Genomic DNA, 17,224 nt, shown 5'->3' with positions numbered 1-17,224 from the left:
GACATTTACTGGCACTACACAATCACATTTAGTCTTATTATTTGGGTAACAAAGGTGAGAGAATTGCCTCCAGATGAGAGGTTTGTCTTTACACAATAAGAAGCTGGTTTCTTTATGTAGTTTGGGCCACCACCTGTTTAATTAGGGGTTTCTCGGTTGGGGGGGGGGGGGGGGGGGGGAACCGAGAATAGCAGAGCTGCCAGGACCGAATTGCAAAGCGGTTGAAAAGTACCCTGGAGAGACAGGACGGTGTGCCAGTGCGATATGCTGTTTTGTTTTTGGTTATGGATCTTTTATCCTAGTTAATGTGAGTTTGTACCAAACGGTTTAAATGAATGATGTGGTGGTGGGCCTCTTTTTTTAATGTTATTTATTTCCTCTGTCCACGTCTCTGTCCGCACCTCTGCCTGCGTTCCTGTCCGCACCCCTTCCTGCGTTCCTGTCCGCACCCCTTCCTGCGTTCCTGTCCGCACCCCTTCCTGCGTTCCTGTTCGCGCCCCTGCCTGCGTTCCTGTCCGCGCCCCTGCCTGCGTTCCTGCTTGCGTTTCTGTCGCACCCCTGCCTGCACCTCTGCCTGCGTTCCTGTCCGCGCCCCTGCCTGCGTTCCTGTCCGCGCCCCTGCCTGCGTTCCTGTCCGCGCCCCTGCCTGCGTTCCTGTCCGCGCCCCTGCCTGCGTTCCTGCTTGCGTTTCTGTCGCACCCCTGCCTGCACCTCTGCCTGCGTTCCTGTCCGCGCCCCTGCCTGCGTTCCTGTCCGCGCCCCTGCCTGCGTTCCTGTCCGCGCCCCTGCCTGCGTTCCTGTCCGCGCCCCTGCCTGCGTTCCTGTCCGCGCCCCTGCCTGCGTTCCTGTCCGCGCCCCTGCCTGCGTTCCTGTCCGCGCCCCTGCCTGCGTTCCTGCCCGCGCCCCTGCCTGCGTTCCTGCCCGCGCCCCTGCCTGCGTTCCTGCCCGCGCCCCTGCCTGCGTTCCTGCCCGCGCCCCTGCCTGCGTTCCTGCCCGCGCCCCTGCCTGCGTTCCTGCCCGCGCCCCTGCCTGCGTTCCTGCCCGCGCCCCTGCCTGCGTTCCTGCCCGCGCCCCTGCCTGCGTTCCTGCCCGCGCCCCTGCCTGCGTTCCTGCCCGCGCCCCTGCCTGCGTTCCTGCCCGCGCCCCTGCCTGCGTTCCTGCCCGCGCCCCTGCCTGCGTTCCTGCCCGCGCCCCTGCCTGCGTTCCTGCCCGCGCCCCTGCCTGCGTTCCTGCCCGCGCCCCTGCCTGCGTTCCTGCCCGCGCCCCTGCCTGCGTTCCTGCCCGCGCCCCTGCCTGCGTTCCTGCCCGCGCCCCTGCCTGCGTTCCTGCCCGCGCCCCTGCCTGCGTTCCTGCCCGCGCCCCTGCCTGCGTTCCTGCCCGCGCCCCTGCCTGCGTTCCTGCCCGCGCCCCTGCCTGCGTTCCTGCCCGCGCCCCTGCCTGCGTTCCTGCCCGCGCCCCTGCCTGCGTTCCTGCCCGCGCCCCTGCCTGCGTTCCTGCCCGCGCCCCTGCCTGCGTTCCTGCCCGCGCCCCTGCCTGCGTTCCTGCCCGCGCCCCTGCCTGCGTTCCTGCCCGCGCCCCTGCCTGCGTTCCTGCCCGCGCCCCTGCCTGCGTTCCTGCCCGCGCCCCTGCCTGCGTTCCTGCCCGCGCCCCTGCCTGCGTTCCTGCCCGCGCCCCTGCCTGCGTTCCTGCCCGCGCCCCTGCCTGCGTTCCTGCCCGCGCCCCTGCCTGCGTTCCTGCCCGCGCCCCTGCCCGCGTTCCTGCCAGCGCCCTTGCCCGCGTTCCTGCCCGCGTTCCTGCCCGCGTCCCTGCCCGCGTCCCTGCCCGCGCCCCTGCCCGCGTTCCTGCCCGCGCCCCTGCCTGCGTTCCTGCCCGCGCCCCTGCCTGCGTTCCTGCCCGCGCCCCTGCCTGCGTTCCTGTCCGCGCCCCTGCCTGCGTTCCTGTCCGCGCCCCTGCCTGCGTTCCTGTCCGCGCCCCTGCCTGCGTTCCTGTCCGCGCCCCTGCCTGCGTTCCTGTCCGCGCCCCTGCCTGCGTTCCTGTCCGCGCCCCTGCCTGCGTTCCTGTCCGCGCCCCTGCCTGCGTTCCTGTCCGCGCCCCTGCCTGCGTTCCTGTCCGCGCCCCTGCCTGCGTTCCTGTCCGCGCCCCTGCCTGCGTTCCTGTCCGCGCCCCTGCCTGCGTTCCTGTCCGCGCCCCTGCCTGCGTTCCTGTCCGCGCCCCTGCCTGCGTTCCTGTCCGCGCCCCTGCCTGCGTTCCTGTCCGCGCCCCTGCCTGCGTTCCTGTCCGCGCCCCTGCCTGCGTTCCTGTCCGCGCCCCTGCCTGCGTTCCTGTCCGCGCCCCTGCCTGCGTTCCTGTCCGCGCCCCTGCCTGCGTTCCTGTCCGCGCCCCTGCCTGCGTTCCTGTCCGCGCCCCTGCCTGCGTTCCTGTCCGCGCCCCTGCCTGCGTTCCTGTCCGCGCCCCTGCCTGCGTTCCTGTCCGCGCCCCTGCCTGCGTTCCTGTCCGCGCCCCTGCCTGCGTTCCTGTCCGCGCCCCTGCCTGCGTTCCTGTCCGCGCCCCTGCCTGCGTTCCTGTCCGCGCCCCTGCCTGCGTTCCTGTCCGCGCCCCTGCCTGCGTTCCTGTCCGCGCCCCTGCCCGCGTTCCTGCCCGCGCCCCTCCCCGCGCCCCTCCCCGCGCTCCTCCCCGCGCCCCTGCCCGCGCTCCTCTCCGCGCCCCTGCCCGCGCTCCTCTCCGCGCCCCTCTCCGCGCCCCTCTCCGCGCCCCTCTCCGCGCCCCTCTCCGCGCTCCTCTCCGCGCCCCTGCCCGCGCTCCTCTCCGCGCCCCTGCCCGCGCTCCTCTCCGCGCCCCTGCCCGCGCTCCTCTCCGCGCCCCTGCCCGCGTTCCCCTCCGCGCCCCTGCCCGCGCTCCCCTCCGCGCCCCTGCCCGCGCTCCCCTCCGCGCCCCTGCCCGCGCTCCCCTCCGCGCCCCTGCCCGCGCTCCCCTCCGCGCCCCTGCCCGCGCTCCCCTCCGCGCCCCTGCCCGCGCTCCCCTCCGCGCCCCTGCCCGCGCTCCCCTCCGCGCCCCTGCCCGCGCTCCCCTCCGCGCCCCTGCCCGCGCTCCCCTCCGCGCCCCTGCCCGCGCTCCCCTCCGCGCCCCTGCCCGCGCTCCTCTCCGCGCCCCTGCCTGCGCTCCTGTCCGTGTTGCCCTTTATTTGGGTCCAGTTAGATTTATGCCCAGAGCACAATGCGCAGTTGAACCTTTTTTTAAAACGTCACATCCCAACACCGGAGACCTGGGTTGTATCAGCTGAATCGCTGGTTCCACCACAGTGAATCGAGTTGGAGGATGGAATCCTGTTGGACCCGCTGATCCAATTGGAATCCCTCATGGATCTCTTGGAATCTGGAGAACAAAGTGTAGGTTTGTGCCTACGGAGGTTGGTGCCGTGCTGTAACATCATCCGAAGCCGAGCTGTACAATGAATCCTAGCTGTACAGGACCCACTACGATCATTGTCGTTCGTTTCTGTTTGCAGGAGCACCATCTGGGACGTGGAACCAGGATGAATATCTACGCTGGTAGGTTTTGCGAAGGTGAAGTTGAGGAGGAAGAGGAGGTGGACTCTTCCGGTGGACCGTGTCGCAGTGAAGCAAGGGATATCCGTGTGGTGCTGAAAGTGCTTGATCCCAGTCACAGGGACATTGCATTGGTGAGGAAAACAGAAAGGAATCTATGCAAGTCACAATTGTTTCAGTAATCTGTCAGTCTCACTACTGGGACCTATGCATGATTGAAAGAAAGAAATGCTTTCATTTCTATAGTGCCTTTCACAACCTCAAAATGCCCTAACACATTCCAGTCAAAGCAGTAATTTTGAAATGGAGTCACTGTTGTAAATAGAAAATGTGTCAACCAATTTACATACAGCAAGCTCTCACAGACAGCAGGGTGACAATGAACTCCGCTGAATTATGCCATGAAACCTTTTACATCCACCAGAGTGGCGTTTGGTTAACCTCACACCTCAGCACTGCGGTGTCCGCTCGCTGGACAACGTACGCTCATCCCTAGAGGGGACTCAAACCCATGACCTGCCTCCAAGGTGAAAATGTTTCCCACTGTGCTCTGGGTGACTAAGCCCTGCCTGCCTGTGGTTACCCAACAAGAAGCCACATTGATGCCATCACTTCAGGGGGAGGGAGTGTTTTAACAGTGGCGTTGACAGCAAAGACCCACTGAGAAAGTTGGCACGTCCTCGAGGACCGTGGTTAGGATCGGTGGAGGGATTGAACGGTTCAGATGTTGTTTGGACAGCCACTCGGTCAAGGAGTTTAAATACAGGCAAAATATTGGAGTAAAACAGCCTCCACCGTTGTGCTGTGCAGGAACAAGCACGTTTACTGAGCAGAGCCCCCAAATGGCACAGATTTTAAAAATCAAATCCGACAGATCAGGAGATTTAAATAAAAAATAATGTCAAAATATTAATCATTGGAAAGGCCCATTGCAATTGAAAAGCGTGTGCAAGGATTTAGGAAATGTAATCTCTCAGTTGCTAGTTTATTCAAAGAACCACGTTTTGGAATAACGTGCTGGCTGGGGTGGAAGGAGTGAGGCTTTCATTTGCTTGAATTATTTTGTTTTCAGTTTCTGTGATTGTGTTTCTTCTGTTAATTCTGCCTTGCTTTATTGATAATGGAGGTTTTGATAATCCCGCGTGCATGTGTGTGGCTTCCATATATTTGGTAGAAACAGGATCCAAGTAACCTTGCTGCTGATCAGAGAGGATCAAGTCCTTCGTTCTGCAGCTTGCACACACACACTATCAGCTAACTTTCCGTCGGCGCCAGTCCCTGTCCGAGCGGTTTGTCTGTGTTCATCAATCTGCTTTATCTTGCTGTTTATTTTGCAGGCATTCTTTGAGCTGGCCAGTCTGATGAGTCAGATATCTCACGCTCACCTGGCTTTCGTTCATGGAGTCTGTGTGCGTGGATCAGAAAGTAATTCAAACCTTTTTCATTCATTTATATTTCAAAGTTTAGTCTTTTATTTGTTTGTATGGTGGCGCTGAAACCCTCAATAGTTTCTCTGTGATTGTTAATCCTGGATCAATCTACAAATTCCACAACTGCTTCCTTATGATTCCCAAATGCTCAGCTCCCAGTCTGTGCCGTAGAGGTGGGAGAGACAGTGAAGTATCGGCCTTGCAGGACCCTTCCTGCAGCAAAGGGGGGGGGGGGGGGGGGGGGGGAGCGGTGCAGAAGAGATAGAATACTTGTGTCTGTGTCTGCCGGTAATCCAGAAGCTGATTCCCAGGAATGGGCTGTAGCAAATGCACTTCCCGGCCAGTGTGCCACTTCATCCCTCAGCAAGGGCCGTATCCACTCGTCTGAGCAGAAGGTGGCCATTCTGCACTGAGTCTGCACCAGCCATTGGTGAGAGCAGCGTTTTTGAAACTTTTCTTACCTTGGACCCACTTTTGCCAGCCGGCCGATCTTTGCTCCCCGCTCCGGCCGATCTTTGCTCCCCGCTAAGGCCGATCTTTGCTACCGGCTAAGGCCGATCTTTGCTCCCCGCTCCGGCCGATCTTTGCTACCCGCTAAGGCCGATCTTTGCTACCCGCTAAGGCCGATCTTTGCTACCGGCTAAGGCCGATCTTTGCGACCCGCTCCGGCCGATCTTTGCGACCCGCTCCGGCCGATCTTTGCGACCCACTCCGGCCGATCTTTGCGACCCGCTCCGGCCGATCTTTGCTACCCGCTAAGGCCGATCTTTGCTACCCACTCCGGCCGATCTTTGCGACCCGCTCCGGCCGATCTTTGCGACCCGCTCCGGCCGATCTTTGCGACCCGCTCCGGCCGATCTTTGCGACCCGCTCCGGCCGATCTTTGCGACCCGCTCCGGCCGATCTTTGCGACCCGCTCCGGCCGATCTTTGCGACCCGCTCCGACCGATCTTTGCGACCCGCTCCGACCGATCTTTGCTTCCCGCTCCGGCCGATCTTTGTGACCCGCTCCGGCCGATCTTTGCGACCCGCTCCGGCCGATCTTTGCGACCCGCTCCGACCGATCTTTGCGACCCGCTCCGGCCGATCTTTGCGACCCGCTCCGACCGATCTTTGCGAACCGCTCCGGCCGATCTTTGCGAACCGCTCCGGCCGATCTTTGCGACCCGCTCCGGCCGATCTTTGCGACCCACTCCGGCCGATCTTTGCGACCCACTCCGGCCGATCTTTGCGACCCACTCCGGCCGATCTTTGCGACCCGCTTCAGCCGATCTTTGCGACCCGCTCCGGCCGATCTTTGCGGCCCGCTCCGGCCAATCTTTGCTACCCGCTCCGGCCGATCTTTGCGACCCGCTCCGGCCGATCTTTGCGGCCCGCTCCGGCCAATCTTTGCTACCCGATCTTTGCTACCCGCTCCGGCCGATCTTTGCGACCCGCTCCGACCGATCTTTGCGACCCGCTCCGGCCGATCTTTGCGACCCGCTCCGACCGATCTTTGCGACCCGCTCCGGCCGATCTTTGCGGCCCGCTCCGGCCAATCTTTGCTACCCGATCTTTGCTACTCGCTCCGGCCGATCTTTGCGACCCGCTCCGGCCGATCTTTGCGACCCGCTCCGGCCGATCTTTGCGACCCGCTCCGGCCGATCTTTGCGACCCGCTTCAGCCGATCTTTGCGACCCGCTCCGGCCGATCTTTGCTACCCGCTCCGGCCGATCTTTGCGGCCCGCTCCGGCCAATCTTTGCTACCCGATCTTTGCTACCCGCTCCGGCCGATCTTTGCGACCCGCTCCGGCCGATCTTTGCGGCCCGCTCCGGCCAATCTTTGCTACCCGATCTTTGCTACCCGCTCCGGCCGATCTTTGCGACCCGCTCCGACCGATCTTTGCGACCCGCTCCGGCCGATCTTTGCGACCCGCTCCGACCGATCTTTGCGACCCGCTCCGGCCGATCTTTGCGGCCCGCTCCGGCCAATCTTTGCTACCCGATCTTTGCTACTCGCTCCGGCCGATCTTTGCGACCCGCTCCGGCCGATCTTTGCGACCCGCTCCGGCCGATCTTTGCGACCCGCTCCGGCCGATCTTTGCGACCCGCTCCGGCCGATCTTTGCGACCCGCTCCGGCCGATCTTTGCGACCCGCTCCGGCCGATCTTTGCGACCCGCTCCGACCGATCTTTGCGACCCACGCCGGCCGACCCTTGCGACCCACGCCGGCCGACCCTTGCGACCCACGCCGGCCGACCCTTGCGACCCACGCCGGCCGACCCTTGCGACCCACGCCGGCCGACCCTTGCGACCCACGCCGGCCGACATTTGCGACCCACCATTTTCACTTAACTTCAATTCGACAGGTGATCCTGCTTGGTCCTCACAACCTCGTTGTCTTTGTTCAATGTTACATTTCTGCTAAGGACTTCCTCTGATGATTTAAGTTCTCACTGCCTCCTTTGAAAAAGATCGAGGTTTGTCTCAAACTTGCCATGTTTAGTCTTCAAATGTCTTTGAAGTTTTGAGGGCTTTAAACACTCATTACCAATACTTCCCTCCATAAACACGCACTGGCGTCGCATCCTAATTTGCATTGGCACAATTAGCAAAGCCACACCTCAAGAAATCAACTTTATTCTGATTGTTCCCGATTTCACTTTTTTCTTTGTTTAAAACGATCTATTTTCAGTTCTACCCAGTCCTGTTATCTTGCTTGCTCACAGCTAGAAAATGGAGGAATCTCTCCTCCCTGATTTCGAGCCAAAAGCACGGATGGACAGGGTGCACAGCGCAAGTGTGTGTGCCCGGCACATGACCTGCTCTCTGACGCCACTTCTGGTCGGAAAACGGCATTGTTCATTTTTTTTTGTTGTAAATTCAGCCACGACCGATTGCAATGCGACCCTCCTGACAACCGTCCACCACCAACCTTGAGCTGGAGAAACCTGGAACTAATGCCATTCCGTGCACTCCCTGTATCAGCATCTGCTTCAAATGTTTACCTAATTTCCATCACAATGGTGCTGAGCTGAGGGAGAATGGAGGCTCCCTCTTTGTGTTCTAATTGTACAAACATTTTAGCTTCCTGCTTCTAACCAGACAATAGAAAGGGACTGCAGAAGCAAGTTACATTTCTAGAGGGGGGAAGGAACAAGGGCGAGAATGCAAATATGTGATGTGTTAAAAGGAACAGGGATGTTGTGCAAAATTGCCACTTCCTGTTGTCAGGCATGTTTCTGTCAATGACACCTATAAATAAACAGAGCCAGCCTGTCAACACCGTTTTCAACTCGGCTTGCCCTCCTGCCCCCTGTGGTTAGTATCACTGACAGGTTACCTACAAAGCACATTCTGTTCTGAGACCATGTTACAGGTGCGATCCACTTTTGCTGTTATTTTTAGACCCTGTTTACTGTTTTTGTTTCCTCTGGACATTCAGTGAGCACCTCACATGTCGACTGCCTGGCTGAATGGTAATGTTCAACAAATCTTTCAACTTCTACAGTTAAGATCCCACACGTCATGCATTTTTCACACTTTCAAGTGTCACATTTTTGCTACATTTTTCAAAGAAAATAGTCGCTCCATTTTGGGTTCATCTGACCCATAGCCAAAACTTTGTAAGTAGCTACACACAGCCTGATTTTCACATTGGACTCCCTTTACTCACAGGGAATACATGAGCCATGCCTTAACTGGACAGGGAACGTTAAACACAGCTTCCTCACGGCAGCCAGTCACAAGTATCCTGTGACAATTCGCACCAGCAATCTGTTAGCGCAGAAGCAGTCGGGATTTGCAGTGATTAAGACTGTAATCTCCAAAACTAATCCAAAAGGCTTATAATGATGCTGGCCTTTTCCTCAAGAACACTGGATTACAAAGTGGAGCAAGTGAAGCTTCAGTCATCTGGAGCCTTGGTCAGACTCGAACATTGTGCCCAGATCAGGGCATCGATCCTCACCTGGATATATTTGCCTTGAAGGGGATGGAGTGCAGATTCCCCAACACTTAGGCGGGTTAAATAGTGAGGGCAGCTGCATAAACTCCCTGGGAGAAGGTTGAGGGGGTGATCTGACCATTGTATTTGAAGCGTTAAAACAACTTGATGAGCTAAACACAGAGAAAGTATTTGGGGAATCAGGAAAATGATTTAAAATTAGACGCTGGCTTTTCTCTGGTGAAATCGAAAAGCATTTTTTTTTTTTTTTTCGGAAAAAGTCAGGAGATCTGGAATTCTCCCACGTCCAGACTATGGATGCTGAGGAGGTTTTGAGACCGAGGTTGATAGATTTTTGGTGGGAAAGGTTATCGGGAGATGAATCAGCCATGTGAAGGCACAAGTCCATCAGAATCTAATGGAGTGACAGAGCAGATTGGCAAGCCTGAATTATCCATGGGCTGTAGATGCTTTTTCTCTTTTCTAGTCAAATCCTCTGGAAAAGTTAGGCACTTGTTAATTCCCTCAGTTGGTAGCTGACTCTTTGTTTAAGTATGAACTGGGCTACTGCTCCAGTGCAAGGAAATGCTGCATTGTTAGGTGCTCCGTATTCTCACTGAAACATTAAACCAGGACCGTGCCTCCTTGTTGAAGTGGATTTTAAAGATCAAGAGCATGGAATTCACTGCACCACAGTCTTCCCTCAGCCTCTGTACTACTGTGACACTGCCTATTTTTCTGGGTGGGAGCTACAATTAGAATTCACATCATTATATATATTTGGGAAGCTGTATGTTCTTCTGCTCACTATTCCTGTCATACAGACGTGACCGTGTTTCTGTTTATGCAGCGAGGATGTAGAGACGCCACAACAGCTGGTGTCGGGCTGCACCTAAAGCTGAATTTAGAAAGAAAAGATGATCAATTTTGGTTAGGTTTTATAAAACGCCGATACAATGTCACTGCATTCTGAGTAATTTATTGTGTGCGAGCTTTGAGAAGTTACAGAATCAGACACAACACTGAACTTACATCAAAACCTCGGAATTAAAAACAGCTCAATTAAATCTTACAGCCGAAGGGTTTTCAGGAGGAATATAATCACAAAACTAAAGAGCACATTTTCTCTCTCTCTCTCTCGTTCTCTCTTTCTTTCTCTCTCCCTTTCTCTCTTTCTCTCTCTTGTTCTCGTTCTCTCACTCTTGTTCTCTCACTCACTCTCATTCTCACTCATTCGCGTTCTCTCTCTTTGGTTCTCTCCTCTTGTTCTCTCGTTCTCTCTCTCTCATGAAATTAATCACTCTCCTCCTATTGCAGATATAATTGTGGAGGAATATGTCGAATTTGGTCCGCTCGATGTCTTGTTGCGAAAGGAGAGAGGAAAGATGAGCCCAGAGTGGAGTCTGACTGTCATTCAGCAACTTGCTAGTGCATTGAGCTACTTGGTACGCAGCATTACATCTTGGCCCATTTCCTTGAGCAGTACTTCAGAACACACATCTACTTTTATCTGTGTGCAAACACAATTGAAAAAAAGTAAATGCTGTATTTGTACTGTATGTTTGTCTCTCTCAGTATAATTGCTGCACTTCAGAATCGTTAATACATGTTAATATGCTCAGCAGAAGGCCATTCGGCCCCTCGAGCCTGCTCTCCCACTCAATCGCATTACAGCTGATCCGACATTCCTCACGTCCACCTTCCCGCCCTTTCTCCGTAACCCTTCCCTTACTGATCAAAAATCTATCTACCTTGGTCTTAAATATACACAAAGATTCTGCCCCCACAGCTCTCTGTGGTAGACTCAACCCTCTGAGAGAATAACTTCCTCTTCATCGCAGTCTTAAATTGGCCCCCCCTTTATTCTGAGACTCTACTCTCTGGTCCCAGACTCTCCCACGAGGGGAAACATCCTCCGAGCTTTTTGCCGTTTTTCTCCATTTAAATATTCTGTTCTTTTCATAGAATAGAATCCCTACAGTGCAGAAGGAGGCCATTCGGCCCATCAAGCCTGCACCGAGCCTCTGAAAGAACACCACCCAAGCCCACTTCCCTCCCCTCTCCCAATAATCTCTTAACCTAACCTACACATCCCTGGACACTAAGGGGCAATTTAGCTTGGCCAATCCACCTAACCCGCACATCTTTGGACTACCTTTTGTTCTCCCTTCCAAAATGAACAACTTCACATTTCCCCACATTATACTCCATTCGCCAGCGTTTTTCCCACTAACCTGACAATGTCTCTTTGCAAATTGGTGTGTCCCTCTCACAACTTGCCTTTCCACATATTTTTGAGTTGTCTACAAATTTGGCTACAGTACATTTGCTTCCTTTCTCGGAGTCATTAATATATATTGTAAACACATCCCTGTGCAACCCCACTGGTTACAGGTCACCAACCTGAAAAAGAGCTCCTTATCCCCACTCGCTGTTTCCTACACATTAACTAATTCTCTGCCCAGGCCAATGTACTGCCTCCAACACCATGGGCTCATATGACTTAACCTTTTGTGAGGTACCTTGTTGAATGCCTTCTGGAAGTCCAAATACATCACATCTCGATTAGATTATGATTTTCCAAATGTGCTGCTATTACTTCCTTAATAATTGATTCCAACATTTTTCCAGAATTAGATGTTGGGCTAATCGGCCTTTTAGTTACCCGCTTTTTGCCTTCCTCCCTTTTTGAATAGGGATGTCACATTGGCAGTTTTCCAATCCTCCAGAATCCAAGGATTTTTGGAAAATTGCAACCAATGCATCCATTACCTCTGAAGCTACTTCTCGTCATAGAATTCCCAAAGTGCAGAAGGAGGCCATTTGACCCATTGAGACTGCACTGACCCTCTGCAAGAGCACTCTACCGAGGCCCACTTCTCCGCTCTGTCCCTGTAACCCCACTAACCTGCATATCTTTGGACACTAAAGGGCAATGTAGCGTGGCCAATCCCCCAAACTGCACATCTTTGGCTGTAGGAGAAAAGCGGAGCACCCGGAGGAACCCCACGCACTCACGCGGGGGAGAACGTGCAAACACCACACAGCCACCCAAGGCTGGAATTGAACTCTGAGGCAGCAGTGCTAACCACTGTGCCGCCTCTGGAAATTTACTTGCCTGACCAGGAATCGAACCCAGCCACAGAGGTGAAAGTGCCGGATTTGAACCCAGCACTAGACAACCAGGGAATCCTGGGATGCAAACCAACAGGGGCAGGGACCTGCCTCTAGCTCCATTAGTTTGTGTTAAAGCTTTCAGATGTTTGTGGACAGTGTGATAAGTTCCTGTAAATGTCTCAGATGCTCCCCCCAATGTCTCAGTATGGCAGTGCACCAGCTGTTACAGTGCAAATGGTTCTGGAATAATAAGTATCGCCACAGCCTCAGGTGACCATAGGCTGCTCTCCCCTTTGGTGGTGATTTAACCTGAGGGTCACCACACCCCAGGCGAGGGGTGAGGTTGAGAAGAACTTCTTGATGCGTAACTTCAGCTGGTACAAGAATTGAACCCATGCCGTTGGTGTCGCTCCACATCAGGAATCCGCCGTCCAGCTAACTGGCCAACGCACCTAAAAGTTCCTGTAGGGAAAGTGGTCAGTGGCCTTGAAGTGGGAGTGAGGGTGACATTGAGTTCAGTCAGTGTTATTTCTCAGTTTGACCGATATGTACATTTTCCAAATTTTCATTTTCTCAGGAGGACAAAAACATGGTTCATGGGAACATTTGCTGCAAGAACGTGCTTGTCGCGAGGAAGGGGCTTAAGGAGGGAAGCACGCCTTTCATCAAAGTCAGCGACCCCGGAATCAGTTTCACGGTTCTCACTCATGAAGGTCAGTCCCAGCCATTGTTTGGGGTCTGGGGGCGAGGAAAATGTTAATTTGCAGAAGCTGTGCTCCATATTGAAAGCCAAACCCCCAGGTGAAGTCCCGGAAAATGATTCCTTTCCTGCCTTCCTGTCATCTCCCCGGTTTGTTGACTGTCTGCTGTAACCTCAATGCTCCCCTGGTGGCGGCTCTCTGGTCACCATGGACACGTCCTTTGTGCCACAGGAAAGGGGAGTTTGGTGCATTCAACTCAAATTGGATCCGGATAAGACCATGTATTGCCGATTAAAGATGTCGTAGCTGTTTGAGATGTGTTTTAAATGCCATATTTGTAGGTCTCACCTGATGAAGGAGCTGCGCTCCAAAAGCTAGTGATTCCAAACAAACCTTTTGGACTTTAACCTGGTGTTGTCAGACTTCTTACTGGATATATTTGTATGGAAACATTTGATGCTGTAATAACACTCGCGCCAGTGGTGGTGTTGAAATGCCACCTGGCGACTTGGCCAGTACTCTGAGAATCAATGAGGCTGCAACTAACTCACGTTCCCTGCTTCTCAAATCGGTGCATTTTTCTATTTAACTAGATCAATAATACAAATAATTATAGCGTACTATTATATGGCTTTGAAATGCAGACTGAATTAAACCTGTATGTTCTAGTTTAATAAAATTCTTAACTTTGGCTCATCTGATCTGCACTCCCTGTCTGCAACACCATGGGTGATTTTTTTTAAACTTGGGTTTGGGACTTTGACCAGCTTGAGGTGGGCTGTGGGGTGAGGTGTTATTGGCTATTTGGTGAGCCACATAGAAAAATGAAAGCACAGTGACACAGTTGTTAGCACTGCTGCCTTACAGTGCCAGGGTCCCGGGTTCAATTCCGGCCTTGGGTCACTGACTGTGCGGAGTCTGCACGTTCTCCCCGTGTCCGCGTGGGTTTCCTCCGGGTGCTCCGGTTTCCTCCCACAGTCCAAAGAAGTGCTGGTTAGGTGGATTGGCCGGGATAAATTGCCCCTTCGTGTCCAAAGGTATGTAGCTTATGTGGGGTTACTGGAATAGGGTGGGGGAATGGGCCTAGGTAGGTTGCTCTTTCGGAGGGTTGGTGCAGTCTCGATGGGCCGAATGGAGGCCCTGCACTGTAGGGATTCTATGGTTTCCCACTGTGATTCAAATAGTTCTGACAGTGAGTAGCTGGTCCAAGCAGAAAAATGGAAGGGCCATGGGAAGATCGTCAATGTAATAATAATCTTTATTAGTGTCACAAGTCGACTTCCATTAACACTGCAATGAAGTTACTGTGACAGTGCAGAGTTAGCTGGCCTATTCGTCCATGCTGAAGAGGAAGGAGAATCGGACAGGATTTCTGCTCTGCTGGGAATACTGTTTGAGTAAATGTGAGGGTGTGATAACTGTGACCTCCGCTTCTTTCACTTGTCCAGTGTTAACATCAGCTGGGATTGCAACAGTGGTTCACTCATTGTTTCCCTGGAAGTCGGTGTTGGGATTGTGGCGAGCGATTTTCCCACATTGACTTTGTCAAGTAAACTCCATGACAGTTGTGCCTCTGTAGCCCTGCAGCCAAGTTACAAAGTTCCGGATTCGATTCCCATCGCAGGCTGAGCGTGCAAAATTCCAGAACGTAGGGAGTGCTGCAGTGTCAGCGGTGCAGTCAGCTGGGAAGTTAAGCCGAGGCTTTGCGTGCCCTTTCCAGGTGGATGTAAAAGATTCCACGGCACTGTTCTATGAAGTGAGCTCGGATGTTTTTCCCAGTGTCCTGGCCAATATTTACCTCAATCCACATCACAAAAACAGATGATCTGATTGTTATCACATTGATGTTTGTGGGAGCTTACTGTGCACAAATTACCCACTGTGTTTTCTGCATTAGAACAGTGACCACACTTCATAAATATTTTATTCATTGTAAAGCTCTTTTGAGAATAAGAACAAAGAAATGTACAGCACAGGAACAGGCCCTTCGGCCCTCCAAGCCCGTGCCGACCATGCTGCCCGACTAAACTACAATCTTCTACACTTCCTGGGTCCGTATCCCTCTATTCCCATCCTATTCATGTATTTGTCAAGACGCCCCTTAAATGTCAGTATCGTCCCTGCTTCCACCACCTCCCCTGGCAGGGAGTTCCAGGCAGACATACAATGTTAATGAAAAGCACTGTTTAAATGTACATCTTTTACTTGTTTTAAAAAAGAATCTCGATCAATGAACAAACCCAAGCTTTCTTAACCATCTGAATCGCTGATACCTGCACTGTTGCCCTCGCCCCACAACTCCCAGTCACAACAGCCTCTCCTGACCTCAGTGTCCTCCATGCGCAACCCCACTCACCGAGATGCCCTTCTGATCTCCTCTTAACCCTCATATTCTCTCTCCCGCTCCCCCCCCCCCCCCCCCCCAACTCACTGTCACAATTTCCTCTTGTTGTCCCACCCTCCCTGGCTTACCCTAACTCACTGTCGCATCCGAAGCACAATGTGTGTTAACTCTGGCAAGATACTGTTAGCTGATCTATGCAGCAACAACTCTATTTTCAAATTCTCACCTTTTGTTCAGATACCTCCACCATCTCTCTCCTCCTGTCCTACAACTCTTCAAGATCTCTGTTTCCTCCAATTTTGGCCTGGTGAGCATGCAGGCTTTAATCACTCCAGCACTGGTGCTCATGCTTTCAGCTATTGAGGTCGAAGCCGCACTGAAGCAGCCCATGTCCATATATCCAGGCTTGTACTAGCAGGTGGCAAGTAACATTCATGCCACACAGATGCCAGGCAATGACCATCTCCAACAAGAGAGAATCTAACCATTGCCCCTTGATATTCAAACCCATCCCCACCAATGCACAGTGGCAGCCGTGTGGACCATCTACAAGATGCACTGCAGGAACTCAGCAAGGCTCCTTCGGCAGCACCTTCCAAACCCCCGACCGCTACCATTCCACTCCAAGTCACTCACCACCCTGACTTGGAAATATATCACCGTTCCCTCACTGTCGCCGGGGCAACATCCTGGAACTCCCTCCCTAACAGCATCGTGGGTGTACCTACACCACATGGGCTGCAGTGGTTCAAGAAGGGCACTTAGGGATGGGCAATAAATGCTGGCACAGCCAGCGATGCCCACTTCCTGCAAACAAAAAGAAGCTCTGCAGATCCCTCCCTAAATCTCTCTGCCTCTCGAGCTCCTTAAAACCTACCTCTTTGGCCAAGCTTTTGATTATTCTGCCCTGATATCTCCTTATGTGGCTCGGTGTTAAATTTTAATTTGAAAAAGCTCCAGTGAAGTGCCTTCGACCGTTTTACTATGTACCCCAGGAGTTTAGGAGAGAAAATTAAACCGTTTTACTATGTACCCCAGGAGTTTAGGAGAGAAAATTAAACTGACAGAAAAATCAAGCAATCTTGAGTGTAAACATCAACCCCGGTAACTACGAGATTCCAGTCCATAGAATCCCGACAGTGCAGAAGGAGGCCATTCAGCCCATCGAGTCTGCACCAGCCCACTCTCCCGCCCTATCCCTGTAACCCCACCTAACCACATCTTTGGACACTGAGGGACAGTTTAACGTGGCCAATCCACCTAACTTGCACATCTTTGGACTGTGGGAGGAAACCGGAGCACCCGGAGGAAACCCACGCAGACACGGGGAGGATGTGCAGACTCCGCACAGACAGTCGCCCGAGGTTGGAATTGAACCTGGGTCCCTGGTGCGGTGAGGCAGCAGTGCTAACCACTGTGCACCATTACACACATATCCTTCCGTAATGTTTAAAATTAAATAACTGTTTGGCTTAGGATTGAAGATGAACCATGACTTGGGAAAACCCTGATCTTTGATTTTCCAGAGCGAGTGGAGCGAATTCCCTGGATTGCTCCAGAGTGTGTCCAGAATGTTAACAAGTTAAGTCTGGGCGCTGACAAGTGGAGTTTTGGGACGACTGTGCTGGAAATATGCTGCAATGGAGACGTTCCACTGAGGGAGCGAACACTGTCAGAGGTAAATCACAATCTGAAGCTGGTCAAACATCACCCAGTTCATCATCTGCAGGAAGACTGGCGTGGGTCCACGCAGCAGTGCACTGGTACACAGTGACAGGAGGAGACAGGGTTAAAGCTGCAGTCCTCTCCCATACTGTGGTGGGTGGACAAAAAGAGTTGGTGTTTCCTTTGAGTGAAAATGAGGATCCAGCCCGTTTCCTTGCCTGACTGATTTTACCCAGGGCAGCGCCTGGCCATGGAAGGGGTGGGGAGAATCAGCCTAACTGGCTATACCCGGTAGCTGTCCTGTATCCCTTGTTGGAAAGTGTGCACAGGCGACAGCACGCATGGTCAAGATTGGACCCAGCTGTGGAATGACTTCCTCGCCTCGTGCTAACATGTGAATCAATGGTTGGGTCTTTGTTGAAGAAATGGAAAATCCTCCGAGCATTCTGCCGAGGCTGGAGGGATTGGATGTCCACGGTGACGGTGAAGAGGAGACC

The 17,224-nt window shown here is 53.8% G+C and overlaps 1 protein-coding gene across 2 annotated transcripts in view; it reads left to right on the top strand.

Annotated features, from left to right (window-relative positions):
- tyk2 (tyrosine kinase 2) overlaps positions 1–17,224 on the top strand; it is a 121,622-nt gene that overhangs the window by 87,179 nt on the left and 17,219 nt on the right. For both annotated transcript variants that reach the window (XM_072490850.1, XM_072490851.1), the window contains exons 12-16: positions 3,506–3,679; positions 4,883–4,970; positions 10,218–10,345; positions 12,595–12,730; positions 16,589–16,740. In XM_072490850.1, coding sequence (XP_072346951.1) covers positions 3,506–3,679; positions 4,883–4,970; positions 10,218–10,345; positions 12,595–12,730; positions 16,589–16,740 — 678 coding nt within the window. The remainder of the gene's footprint in view (positions 1–3,505; positions 3,680–4,882; positions 4,971–10,217; positions 10,346–12,594; positions 12,731–16,588; positions 16,741–17,224) is intronic.

The sequence above is a fragment of the Scyliorhinus torazame genome, chromosome 27 (genome assembly GCF_047496885.1).
Source record: "Scyliorhinus torazame isolate Kashiwa2021f chromosome 27, sScyTor2.1, whole genome shotgun sequence".
Lineage (NCBI taxonomy): Eukaryota > Metazoa > Chordata > Chondrichthyes > Carcharhiniformes > Scyliorhinidae > Scyliorhinus > Scyliorhinus torazame.
The sequence above is the reverse complement of the archived record's forward strand: the minus strand, read 5'-3'. Positions and strand labels throughout refer to the sequence as shown.